Here is a 14,832-nt window from a genome sequence, read left to right on the forward strand (position 1 = left end):
TCCTGCCCCTGGGACAGGTCTGATGGTGCTTACCAGCCCCTCCTCCCCGGGTCGCAGCGAGGTAACGGCCAGGTCATTGCCGCTCTCATCAAAGGCGTTGATGTCGATTCCCCAGTTGGTGTGGGGCTGTTTGAACCAGTTCTGCAGAACGTGCTTAAAGTCAATACTCTGCCAGTGGCCGACCCTGGAGTTGAGCTCTATCTTCAGGGAGCGGATGCGGATGTGGCGGCTGCCCTGATCCGTGACGGGCTTCAGCCGGAGGATCTGCAGGTAGACGGTGGAGGTCTGCTGCAGCGGCCGCAGGTAGACCCACAGCTGGGCCTTCAGCACCTTGGTGAACATCAGCTTGGGGCTGAACTTGAAGAAGCAGCAGCTCGGCTTCCCGTTCACCTGCACCAGGGGCTCCGCTGTGGACAAGAGGACACATGTAAACATCTTTAAGCAGTATACTTCATAATATATCATTAAGATCGTCAACATTGAAATAGCACTGAGAACTGTTTCTATAACGTCATTCCCAATTTCTGTCTCTTCTCAATTCCTTTCGTATGTCTTCTTTCAAAGGCATACAAACACCCCCAAAAAGAATGTTACAAATAACTTTATCACAACATGCATTTTGCTTCAATGTGTGTGCCAACATATTTGTATTAAGTAGTTTTGCTCTTCTGTAAAAAACATTAAGGCTTCAATGTTTTCACCAGAGTTTCTGTTGATTGAATTTGGAATTTAGCAGGCTGTGCTTTTTCCAATCCATCCATGCTCATCACACTGTGCGTCAGAGGGGTCCAAAGCACTGTGTTTAGAAGAGCAAAGGCATAATACACTGCTGCTGTAACAAAATGATTTCCCAATTTGGGATCAATAAAGAATCTATCTATCTATATATATATATATATATATATATATATATATATATATATATATACATATATATATTCTTTCATCCACTCCCACTCAATGTACATTTCCAAGTCACAAATCATGGAGTGTTCAAAGTAGTTGTATTAAATATTATAAACGTACATGCCCAACTCACAGTTTCTTTTTGATTGCCATACTATGTCTAACTTCAGATTTTAGCTAAGTTATCTGATGAGCACACGGTGGTGTTGTTTGGTCCATTCAGTCAAGTTACATTTGTGATCACATCAAAGTTGGAGAACAGTTCTATTTGCATATTAAAAAAAGGATCAGTAATGGTGGCCAGTGGCCAGATGGTAACCTTAGATTCCCCCGGGTCAATCGTAATGAAATGGTCTACCCCACATCACAACTAGCAAGAGCTTTTTTTAATGGCTCGCACTTGCTGAAAATATATTTGGGGTGTGGATTAAGGGTTATGTCAAAGAACACTAGCCTTCTCCTAAAATAGGCAGATTTATTCCTGTCATGATCCTCGGCTCTGGAGTTTCTGTGATTTGCACCACATGTCAAATCTGCTCATGGTTCATTTACATATACTTCCATCTGATATAATGACATCCATCCATTGCATTCATACATTAATTTCCATGTAAAGCGTTCATTTATGAAGGGAAATGTATTCTGCATCTATCTGGCACAATAATGTGCCAACTGAATACAATAGAATATCTAATCTGCCCATTTTCTCTGAGCATATTTGACATATCACAAATCTAGATTTGTGCAAAAATAAACATTTCACCTTTTTTTGTCAATAATCTTGTAGAGGAGTGTAGTTGTTTCTCCTCCTGAAAAAAGCAGATAAAAAACAGTTCGGACCTGTCAATCATTGCTAAATCTGAGGTTGCTCAGGCAACCTGCAAATGCTTCCTGGGTCAAAAGGTTATTTGGCACCTCAGCCTAGTTAAGAAATGGGATCAGGGGTCAAAACCGTCAGCCTCTTTACATCTCAGGGGTGCTGGGGAGGGGCAGCCCTAATAGCCAGATTGAGTTTGAAGGTCAAGGTCGACCCCATGGCAATTGTAAAAAGCCTTTTTTCGAACCAGAGAAACAAAACAAAATCCCAAAGATACATCAACGCAAAATCAGAAACAGTTTGTTTTTGTTTTGATTAGGGAAGAGATTCTCCAGCCAATAGTGATTTGTTTATCAAACCTCAATTGACCGAGAGAGAACACTGCAACCGGCTGTTTTTTTGTTTTTGTTTTTTTTACACCAAACAAGTGTTGTAATTGAATTATGGTCATGCATTGAGGGATATGAATTCACCGAGGTACAGATGGACTATCCATTAGAAGAGTCCAGGGCGAGCGTTGAATAAGGGCCAAGCCGGAGACAGACGTGGTCCTTCAGCCTGTATTTCCAGGGACAGTCATTAGCGAGTGTAAATTATACAGTGTCTCACGCTGGACAAACAATATGTCAATGTTCCTTTTGGTGGGTTGCTGGGGTCACAGCAATTAACGTGGATGGTGTTGTGTTTGCTCATCAGCACAAAACTGGGAATGAATCATTCTGCAGTTTGTTTGGTGTTTACTACTTTTTGTTGTTTTTAATCGCTGCAGATGGGGACTGACACACACCAGCTCTTCCTTTGCAAACAGTTTGTACTGCTTTTGTTGGGCTTCCAGGAGGATAAAAGAAACAAACCACTAAACACAGCAGAGCTGAAAGGGTTTAGCTTCACAAGCAGAGGCCTTTTCTTAAGGAGTAATCTGAGAAGCCCGGCCCATACACCGTGATCCAGTTAGGACCTGGGTTATTAAACACACATGCACAACATATGAGCTACGTCATGTTAAACAATGACTGCATTGATAGGTGGAATCAATTTGGGCCTTTATAGATCCTGTAAGTTACAAGTAAGAGGCAAACCATGTAGGATGAATGCCTGCAGCTTAATTACACCCACATCTTGGCAGAGCGTTCCACTTCTGCAACACGAGCAGAGCTAGCTTGTAAAGATCAGAAACCAGTGGGACATTTAAAGCTTCTACCTGAAATACCTCATCTCCTGCAGCCATAACACAATATTGCTTAGAGAGCTCATATTTTTACTGCAACTGCAGGACTGTTTTTATGGCTAATTTCCTGAAACATTTGCTCAGTTATCCTTCAGTGCATAACTGATTTCAGTCTTGCAGTCAGGACATGAATTCTGATTTTGCATTCAGCACCACCTACTGGAGCAACGACACCTCTCTCCTTAGCCAAACTGGAGATGCAGAGGGACAGATGTCCCTATACAGTAATACAACTTATTTTATTTTAAAAGCAAAAGACAAGTTAGGTGAAGTATGGACGCAGGCTGTGTTTTTCCAAAGGAAACAGGGTTGTTTGCTTTTCTTTCTCATGTTTCCAGTCTACTTCATTATTACAGCAGCTTATTTCCCTGTGGTATAATTGCTGCATATGCAGCGCATTAATTTTACTGCCAGCGCGCAGCAGGCCTGCAGGTGAGCCTATCAAACATCTGGTGGGCTCCCTGGGTACCTGTGTCCCATAGTGAGCCCCGAGCCTCCTATACATGCATGTTATGGGGAAACATATAGCATATAAGGGTTTATTCAGCATGCCATCTGCCCGTTTTAATATGACCGTAGCCTGTTTCAAACTTAAATGCTTTCAATAATCAAATGCAGTAATGTTGAGCCAGTTAAACAGTTAAAAAACAGATGGAGAGGAAGAGTTAAGATGCAGTTATTCACTGAATAGTTAACACATGTTACAAGTGAGGGGGCTGTATGTTATGTTGGCAGTATTACATGGTAGACTCTAGTCAAATGGTTCTATCTTTGATTACCAAGGAAGAGAAAAAGTAAACATAACATGATAAAATACTCAAGAAATACAAGAAAGAAAGTTTAAGAAATCTAAATTACAGAATTTTCTTTGTTAAATGTGAGGCACAAAAGTAAATTATTTCACAATGAATGGTGTCAGTTTGGCAGGACTTTATAAATAAACCTTGTTTCATCTCAAAATGTTTCTGAATTAAAAAGAAAATTACACCTTTCTCATTAAAAACGTATTTTTGAGTTCACTTCCTCATGCAAACTCTTGAAAGGTGGCGGTGTGCATGTTGTGTACATAGTATGTAACATGTGCCATCAGGTGAAAATCTGTGGCTAAAATGAGGTGGGGAAAGAAATGGTCATATATTGTTAATGTCCAAAAGGACAATGCAAAATGGTATAAACCTAGATAGGAGTTTGATTTGCATATATATTTTTTTCCTAATGGGAAATGCAAATGTGATATTTTGTGGTGAGTGTGTGTTTGGGAGCCCTCATGTTGAATAAATGTGACTCTAGGGTATCCCCACGCACCTCGGCATATTAATCATCGTGACACGTTCACGACCCTTCTAATAAGACAGGGGCCACAGTGCACCCCCTCAAACATCCCATCCCACCCCAGCCCCACTCCCTCTTTGTCTCTCGGTCAGTCCCAAGGGACGGGAGAGGGTGGTGGGGGAGGCCTGGCTCGAGCTGGGGATAGAGAGGAGGGGGTGTGTGTGTGAAGTTAGACCCCCTCATTCAGAAGCCCTCCCTTGAGACAACGGCAGGCACAAGACTCCTATTAGGACTGAGCACAGTAGCCCCCCAGGAGCAACAAAAGACACCTCCTAATGCTCCCTGTTCTAGCTCAGTGAACTCACACACACACACGCACACGCACACACACACACACACACACACACACACACACACACACACACACACACACACACACACACGCACACACACACACACACACACACACACACACACACACACACACACACACACACACACACACACACACACACACACACACACACACACACACACACACACACTGAGAGGCACACACGCACACATCTGGGGGTATACTACGAAGCAGGATTTTCGCTTAGCCGGCTAACTTCAGGGAAAACTCGGGGTTTCCGGTCCTACGAAGCTGGTTCTCTTTTTAGCAGGCTAGATCTCAATGGTAACTTATGCTGTGCGGCTAACCTGCCCCGGAGCAGGTTAGGTTGCAGGCTAAGAGCTCAACTCAGTGAAAGCACCGCCTGCTGACCAATCAGAGCTCAGTGTGCGGAGTTTAAAGCGATCAAGTCATATTACAGGAGAAAGGAAATACAGAAAAGCTGCCGTTGCAGGAAAGACGGCCGGCAAAAATCACCGACTGTGTGAACGTGAACATTAATAGAATATGACCTCCCATCTTCAGAGCAATTGGACTATTATAACATTAGCGTTAAGAAAGCTTACTTACATATCTGCTACAACATAAGTAACCGGATCAGAGTAACATTAAGTACAGTCCGCGGCATCTGGCCGTGCAACACTCGTAGTGTCACGTACTGTATGCAGAAGTATTATTTTAAGCAACACATTAAGTTGACGAAACACTCGAGAAAAATGTAATTAAAGTCAGATCGTGTCTTAGACGGGGCAGTGATATCATAAACCTTTTAATGTACGCATTCAAACGCTTTTTCTTTTACCAGCTGTATTCACCTTGCAGGTGCAGCTATGTGGCTTTTATCCTGGATAAAGTGTATAATGTAAGACAGTAAAATAAAGAGTGTAAATGTAAAATAGTTTGTTACAAAGTGAGCAACATAATGTATTTGGAACATAACCTTACTAGTTTGTTATATTCGAACTTTATATGTATATTTATTTATTTTTATCAATACGACATATCTAAGTCCACACATTGGAACAACTTTTATTTATTTTTATTTGTGAATTGAAAAGATAGAGAGACGAAAATCTTGAGTCTGTTTTAGTGAAGGACCTAGTTATCGCTTAGACCCTCGGAAGTCCTACGTGGGACTAGCGGAGTACATTTCTCTTTCTAAAACCTAGAATGGTCGACTTATTTTTCTTCTTTTCAATCTGGCCGAAACTTGCGGGTGCTTCGACCTGTTGTTGTTTTTACCTTATACAAACTCAATTGACAACCCGGATTAGGTTTGTGTGTGTTGAGTGTCAAAATAGTCACCTGCGAGCGGTCGGCCAGGATAGATCATCCACGGTTGGTGTTTATCTTTAACCTCGTAAGCTGGTTAGTGTTTGTACCTCTTTTGCATGACTGTCATCTGTAGTATGAAGGATTTACTTTCAGTTGTATTCATAATCTGTTATCTATCTTTTAATTTGAAATTTTTAGGTNAGGAGCAACAAAAGACACCTCCTAATGCTCCCTGTTCTAGCTCAGTGAACTCACACACACACACGCACACGCACACACACACACACACACACACACACACAAACACACACACACACACACACACACACACACACACACACACACACACACACACACACACACACACACACACACACACACACACACACACACACACACACACACACACACATCATTCAACTTCACATAAGCACACAACTACACATAAAACACATACACATTGCTCCAAACTGACCATCTTTTGCATACAGACTTATTGTTTTTGGTGCTGAGGTTGTCTGTGTTAGTATTATGAGGGGGACGTCTGCGGGCGTTGTATGGGGACGGAGTATGAAAAGATTGAGCGTGCAGTGAACTGCGATAAGATGGACAGCTGGACAGCAGGAAGCATGCTGGGGTCTCACCGCTTGTGTTTGTGTGCATCCACACATACATGTAAGACGTTAACGTTCAAGGACAAGGATGTTTCCAAAAGTTAAATCCAAACTTAGTTTTTACACATTTTGTATTTAGCAGATATCTAAAGACTGTTAATGTGTTTTTATTACAGCTGCTTTAGACTGATGACAGGCTTCAGATTATGAGTTTTTTGCTACTGTTTTTAAAGTATAAAGTACAAACTATAATGCACACCATGCATTGCAGTTTATCAATGTCATATATTTATAAGCACAGAGAAAGTATTTTTACTAATAAGGCACAAATAAAACTGAAATTAGCACATATTAGTATATCATTCAAAGTAAAAGAAGCTGATTGTGGTATGATGAAGCCCTGAAGTCGAAATTATCTTCAAAAAAGATTATATTGCGTTTAACGGGTTTAATCTTTTAGTCAACAGGGATAATTTGTTGACCAAAACGTACTGCAAACTACAATGTGTTGTTCAAAACGTATTTCTTAGCCTTGGACTCCAACTGAAATGTGCGGTGACTTAAGGTTGTGTAACTATACCCAAGTGTGTATGGCTTTCAATTTGGCAGTGACCCTTGAGAGATTATTGTTTCAGAAACAACTGCAGCCTGAGGCGAGGGCTTCCGCGGGGACGTAGAGGTGACTGATGGGAAACGGAAGGAGGGGAGTAAACACTTTAGAGGCGGGAAACACTTCAGCCATTCAGAGGATAGAAACTAAAAACACACTAAATATGTCACAGAATAAGGTTATGTGCAATATATCTTTTCACAATTACATTTAATCAAATCAAAGACAAAACCTGCCCCTATTGCTGGTCATGAAGATGCTGTGCTGTAACTAATGACGCGTGTCCACTGCATTGGTTTTCAACTAGCAAACATTTTACCCTTGGTCGAGGATCCAAGTGAGGTGAGCTTATACTAAAAGAAGGAGTTAAAATACTGCAGACCACTGATTGGTCAGAGAGAAAAGTCACTGGCGAGACACAAAATCTGCACAACCTGCCTTTAAATAACCATGGTACTGTTAATAGAAAATGCAATGGTGTTGATCATCACATAAGAGCATTGCATTTACCATTTCATGCGATAGAAACAAGGCATGTTGTTACCAAGGAAATCTGCATGCCCACAACAGGTTTTCTCACAATTTTGGGTCTCTTACTAGTACTTACATATGAACTATTGCTTGAAGTAACTAGCACAGCTAACCCAACACAAAAGCCCTTCAACAACATTCATAGAATACAAAACAACAACAATATAGAAACAAACCCGGTTCTGCACTTTGTTTGTTTATCTCAGTAGTTTTGCTAAAAAACGTTTGGCAGAATTTGAAAATGGAAGACTGATGATATTCTGCTCACTGTTTGAAACAGAAAACTGCATATCTAAAATCCTCTTACAATATCACATGCCACACATGACTTAGTGTAGAATCACTTTGTTGTAGTTCAAAAGGACTGAAGTCCGAATTTGAGATCATGTTTCTCTCTAGTGAGTAGTGTTCATTTTAAACAGGTGTAGTCTTTTATTAAATGTCCATGCTCCATGTAGCTGGAAGTAACTACCAGAATATGTAAGACAATAAAGTCCACCTCTTAAAGCAATTTGATATCAATTTGCTCACCTTCAACCATGACACTATTTTCCTACTTTCAATTAATGAGTGTCTGTAATGAATGTCTTCACGCCTCTTTTATGATTGGTGTTTAAAGGAACTACTGAGCAACTAGCATGCTCACTTGAAAAACGATTCCTCGAATTCAGCAAAGGAAATCATAAACATGCACCTAACTATGGAGTGGGGGGACTAATCAGTATAAATGCATTTACTGTTTCTTAATCAAAAGTAATCTCAAACTCCAACGTTTGTGTATTATTTTGTTCTTACATGAATACACACACGTGGACTATTAGGATTTTTTTCATCACTTTAATTGCAAAAAAAGTGCCATATTTCTTCCTGGACGTCTTTCTATTTTAGCACAATCCCTGAAGTATTCCAAAACGACCGATCTGGGCCAACAGACAACAGAAGTGTGACCAACCCTCCCCGTAGGAAGCTTTCTCTTCTATACTGCTTCCTTGAGATTTCCTAGGCAAAGTGAACATATCGTTCCCTTAATGAGCCGCGTTGTACAGCATGTAAATCAAACTTGGCTCCTGTCCCTAAAGAAATCACTTCGACTGTGCATTTTCCATAATGAACTTCCTGGGGTGATGCGAGTATGGCAGCAGAAACACAATCACAGGTGATAAATACAGCGAGAAGCTGCTCTCCCTTGCCACAGCAAAGAGGCTAATTACATTTTCATGTAGGTAATCAAGAGGTAATCCATCGTTAATTGTGCTTCTATCCGACACAGTGGCTCCCTCGAGGGATCAAGCATTATGCCAATGCAGCATTTCCTTTGCTTAAACGCCTCTTAGAGTTAATGGACTCTTTCATAAACTGATCCTCAGCAGCTCCTCGCACACGACCACACAGAGCCTTGGCGCATCCATCAACAATAATCCCCTCAATGATCTCCATTTTATCTTTTCACTCCCCTCCTCCTAATCATTCATGTCCCTACACAGGGCTTAATTACTGGTGTGAAGTAATTATTTCCTTTATTAGTGAAACGTAACATCTGTTTCAGGTCTTTTTAATTGTACCTATAAAACCCTTGCATGATTTCTGTCCCTTTAGGATGGGACTGGGATGCTTCTTGCTCCCTGCGGACTCCCTCCCCCCCCATTCATACCCGCTGTGTGAGCCGTGGTGCACCCAACTCCATCTCTCTCTGAAGTCCTTTAAAGAAGCAACGAGTAGCTCACAGGCAGCGAAGGCAGATATTATTTTTACATAAGAAAACTGAAGATATTCATGCAAAGCCATGCCTCCAAAGTGACATCAGTGCACTCTTTCATCCAGTATCTCAACTTCTCAGGGTTGTATTTTGGTTAGGCACGCATACAATTCTTCAGCAACATACTTTAAAATGGCAGGAGAGAAGACCGGCTGCAGGGCCTGGTACACAGGAGCGTGGGAATAGGGGAAGGAGTGAGATTCCTGAGGTCCTGGGGACATTTTGTCCCCGTATTAATAGACTTTGGTCCCTTTGAAATTTTATTAGCCATAAAGTTGACAGTATGTTGTGCAATTTCTACAGACCTTTTTTTCTTAAGATTTTACTTCTTTTAAACAAATCTTTCGTGCCCCCAAGTGTCCAAACAATTCAACACAAAGTTTACTTTTCCTCAACTGATGGCAGCAACTACACAGGGAGAACAGGTGTTATCGTCAAACTGAGACCTCAACGGAATAAATAAATCTATAAAAACCTCACATAGTCATCAACTTCTAGCAAACACTGGCCAGTGAGTTGAAGACAGTCCGGCTTCTGCTGGTCTGTCCTTTTAGCGCTCTCCCTCTTAATTTTTATGGTTCCTGCACCTTCAGGAAATGACCCTTTTATAGGGTCAACACTATAAAAGACTTGTTTTTTTGTGGGAGTGGTTAGAGGATGAGTGTGTGTGTGTGTGTGTGTGTGTGTGTGTGTGTGTGTGTGTGTGTGTGTGTGTGTGTGTGTGTGTGTGTGAGTGTGTGGTGGGGGATAAGTGTTCAAGTTACTACCGGTTCGTCTTTGCTGCCAAAGAAAGAGACCCGATGAGGTTAATAGTCTCCTCTTCCAATATATCACATAGCTGTGAACTCTGTGACCCTTTTTGTCAATAGGAGAACTTTTCTCTGGAGTGTGTGTGTGAGAGTGTGTATGTGAGAGAGGGAGAGCATCCTCATGTGTCTTCACAAGTGTGCACATGTGGAAATGTGTACATTCGTACCTTTACATGTAGATGTTCGTTTTTCAACTCAAGAGTTGTCTAAGCCTATGCTCAAGCTGAAAGAGCCTCTTCTCAACAGGATTACATAATGAAACAAGTACAGCCCTCCTAATGTTGGTGTACATAAAATCATGAAGGAAAGATAACACATTTTGTTATAAAGTTATTGCTTAAAGGAAGATTAGCTGATTGGTCATTAGAAATGTTTCACACGTGATCTTCTTTATATCTAAAAATGCTTTTTCAACCCTTTAAAAAGGGTGAAGTGTTTCTTGCAGATCATTACTGATTTCATATGCTTTGCACACAATGCAATGTATAAATGTAAACGTGGAATAAGGCTCAGAGGGCCTGCTGCTCTCAGCTGGATTCTCTCTTACTGGGCAGTTTCAACATTACTCATTATGTCACAGCACACATATACGTTTTCTCAAGGGAAGACATGATACAAAAATAAATAAAGCTTTTCCAAGACAACCCAAACTAAGTCATACCCATGAGAAGTATTTTCTTAACATATTTGTCCTGCTTATTAGTATTAAATAGAACAGTTGAATAGTGGGTGTCAGTTTATCAGCATCACCACATGCATACAGAGACAGGGAGAATAAAAGGAGAAGGTCACTGTTGGGAGAGGAAGGGCTTAATGTGGACAGGTGACAAATGAGAGACTACTGGGGTCAGATTGTCACCCCACCTCAGGCAAAACTGAACACACATATGCACGCACAATAACACACACAAATCAACGTAAAACAAACGACTCATATGTAAATGTAATAACATGTGTTAATAAAAATCATCACTCATTCACGATGCTGCGCTGGAGAATAACCCTGTTGAACTGCTCCAAACTGACTCGTTTTGTATGTACAGCGAGCGGTGCGGTTACCTACACAACACCATATGGAGGGAGATGTTTTAGTGCTGCACTATGATATAAATAGCTGTACTTTTCCATGAAATGTCATAGTAATTAGAGACCAGGAAGCATGGACCCTCTCAACCCCCACTGCGACACCCACGTACCTTGAGTGAATACTAAGAAGCAACTCTGGCACAGGTCCAGTTCAGTATGTACTGTGTGAACCCACATGGCCCATCAAAGGCAGTGTGCACCACCGTGAAAAGGGTGATTGGGTTCGAGGTGCGCAGGGAATAGTGTTTGAAGTCCTCCTTCTATCAGAGAGACAGAAAAGGCACTTTTAATCCTGTGGGATCACTAAGGCGCCACAGGCGAAAAGAGATGCACTCATTCTCTCAACTCTTCCATGAGTACCGGAGGAAAAGAAGAGGAAGGAGAGAGCGGGCTAACAGAGAGGAAGGTGGGGGGGTAGAGGGAGGGAGGGAGGGGTGGCAATGAGAGAGAGATGGAGAGAAGGAGCAGATGATAAAACTGCAGCTGACGTGAAGAGATGAGGCAAACAATACAGAACAGGAAGTGCTGTAACATGACAGATACAGCGGTAATGTCAGACATTAGCTCCACTGGCTCTGCATGAGGCCGTTAGAAAATATGCAATTAGCCAGCGTCATGCATAATGCCTTTTTCTGGCTTGAGATGGTGTCATATCACTTTGCATGGTGTGTTGTGTGTGAGTGTGGGAAGCAAAGAGCATAATTCACATTTAGGAGATGTTAGATGTATCTTGTAATATGCAGATTAAGTGTGTTAAGCATGCAGTTTCATTGTATCTGCACAGGTGGAGACGGAATAACTCTATGTAGGGTTAATCTGCAAATCAGAGCGATAAGAAATTATACATTATCTCAATTGTCAGCATGCATAACATTTATGTGTTTTTCAGCAAGTAATGAAAATAGGAACAGAGGGAGATATAGATGAGGATCAGCATTAGAGCTTGAAGCACTAACACATTCTTTAGTTCAAATATCACAAAAATAGCCTATAGGTAAAGAAAACGGTTGACAAATGACATGTCAAATGCTTTACGAGGACTCTTCAATTCACCTGTTAGATGTAGCTGTGCACCATTCTCCATTAAAGTGAATGAACTGCATTGTTTACAGGAAGAAGACACAACTCTCAGAGAAAACAATAATAGGGTGAACAGAGATGTTTGCAAGTGGTATTTCAAAACTAAAAGTGAAAAGTTAAGATAAAGAGTGGTAGCAAATGAGATTTGTTTCAGATGACATTAAGAGCTGGCAGTTGTTACATGTCAAGTGAAGGTTGATTTGCTGTTATCAGAACGATAGGTGGGACTGTCAACATATTGATAGATATATAGATGTGTAGGTAGATATGTACAGATAAACAGAGATATAGATGTATAGATATGTATAGATGTACAGATAGATGTAGATGTATAGATATATATCTAGAATAATGAGCATTTAATAATGTCAAACAGCACATAAGGACGAAGGCTCCTGCACACAGGCGTATCTTTGTTCACTCTGAGAGAAAAAAACTGATTATTAGGAGTGTGTTTTATCCGCATTTTGCAGAATATATTACGTGTTTTAATGTGGCTGAACCCCACGATTCGCAAGGGAAAGGTCACACACTCCCCTCGACCCTAAGTGATTCTCTGTCTTTGTGTACCCGTGGTGAAAAAAAAAAAACCGAGCTGCGCCCATAAACTTCGCATTTAAAAGGCAAGTGCGGCCGAGGGGGGCCGCTGCATGAGGGGAACAATAGCAGCTTTTTGGACACACTTTTTCTCACTGCGATGAACAGCAGGGAAACCGGTAGAGCCTCCTATAAAAGACCGATAGAGCACAGCTGCCAGGGTTCAACAGTAATTTTATAAAATGTCTCCAAGGGGCCTGCCTGCGGTTTATCAGTGGATTTATGGGGAACTATAAGAGGGCGAGCAAATAGTTAGAGGGGCAATAATCAGAGGGCCTCACGACGTGATCATAACTCCAGAATTTAGGGCCTTTATGCAAAATAAAGACATAAAGGATAAAGTGATGCAACTGCTAGCCAAATGCTGCATTACCATTAATCATTAATGCACTTGACATTCACACGGCTCTGTCATGCGTTTACTCACAAACACATCATCCGAAAGAGGGAAAGTTTGAACATGACAGCAGGTGGACTGAGAAGCTTCATATTAGACTGCTGCTCCAACAGGACTCCATCATCACCATGAAAACAAAAGTTCATCATATATGCTGCTGATTATTGATTTATCAGCTTCACGTGAAATCCCTATTTTGACAGCCCTCAGCAGCTGACCACAGTTTTTAGTCTAATGTCATCATTCTGATTTGGGAACGTATAGAGCCCCAATCTCAAAAAAGACAAGTAGGGTAGGTCAATGACTTGAATGAGCACCAGCAGCTCCACTGTCCACGCAGCAGGCCTGAGTCACTTGAGCCTAACTTCTCCACAATTACGCGCATGACGCATTTGGAGACAATATTGTTGGGTTGTAAACTATTACTCACGCTCAGAGGCCATGGTGATCACGGACTCCGTAGTCGCGTGGTACTCATCCTCCTCCATAAACTCATCCTGGGACGAAGCGTCTCCCTGGAAGTCGTGATGGTCCAGCAGCTGCTGGAGCGGAGGCGCCTTGGGCAGCAGCTGATTGACCACCTCCCGGCTGATGTTGGGCGCGTGCTTCAGCCGCAGCTTGCTCAGGATCTGGGACTTGATGGTCTCCAGTCTCAGCACTTTGCTTTGCTCCCTCCAAACACAGGCGGAACACTCGTGAGAACCGGCGTCCTCGTCCAGCAGGGACAGCCCGGCATCCGTGGGCGTCTCGCTGGCCGAAGGCAGCAGCAGATTGGGCTCATCGCTCCCCGACTGTCCCAGGGAGATGAGCACCATCAAGCACAGCATGAAGTTGTACCTCGGCATGACGATGCGTGGACACCAGGCAATGCAACTTTTTTCTTTCTTTTTTTGTCTATTCAATCGCTTTATCCCGTTATATCCCCTCTCTCGGATGTGCGCCGCTCTTTGCCTTATCCTACAACAGGCAGGGTATCAGTGGCATGCATCTAATCCAATACAATCACCCCGAAGTTTTTGCGATAAATAAGATTTTGCAATCAATTTAAAAAAAGAAAAAAGTACGTCCCAGTGTGTCTCGGTGCAGGCTGTCTTGATTGAAAGTGAACAAATTATCTGCTTGTTAAATGCATAGCCCGCTCACGTGTTGTATAATTCTTGTTTTGGGGTCTTCTGTACAATTTAGTCCATGGAGGTGTGTATGTTCAGAAGTGTCACTGAAAAATGTGCAAGTGCGGTCAAAAAGGGGCTCTTTATATATCTCAGCTGCCCGGTGTCGTAATCCGTCTCCATTGGCTAAGATTGCAACAAAAGGCTTTTAGGTCTGTCACCAAGTCAAGAGGGACAGAGCGAAGGGAGGGTGCACGCACTGTTATGAGAGTATAAATGTTTTTACAGTGCACAAACAATGTCTCACATTAGAGATACTGCCCAATTAGGTTATTATGATGATGGCAAAAA

At 41.9% G+C, this 14,832-nt stretch overlaps 1 protein-coding gene across 1 annotated transcript in view; it reads right to left on the reverse strand.

Annotated features, from left to right (window-relative positions):
• The window catches only part of LOC104956643 (uncharacterized), a 19,034-nt gene extending 4,455 nt beyond the window's left edge, over nucleotides 1–14,579 (reverse strand). The window contains exons 1-2 of the mRNA XM_010784199.1: nucleotides 13,803–14,579; nucleotides 34–407 (exon numbers count right to left, since the gene is read on the reverse strand). Of these exons, the coding sequence (XP_010782501.1) occupies nucleotides 34–407; nucleotides 13,803–14,217 (789 nt within the window). The 5' untranslated portion in view covers nucleotides 14,218–14,579. The remainder of the gene's footprint in view (nucleotides 1–33; nucleotides 408–13,802) is intronic.
• Between the last annotated feature and the right edge of the window lie 253 nt (nucleotides 14,580–14,832).

The sequence above is a fragment of the Notothenia coriiceps genome, unplaced genomic scaffold (assembly GCF_000735185.1).
Source record: "Notothenia coriiceps isolate Sejong01 unplaced genomic scaffold, NC01 NC01_scaffold00000282, whole genome shotgun sequence".
Classification (NCBI taxonomy): domain Eukaryota; kingdom Metazoa; phylum Chordata; class Actinopteri; order Perciformes; family Nototheniidae; genus Notothenia; species Notothenia coriiceps.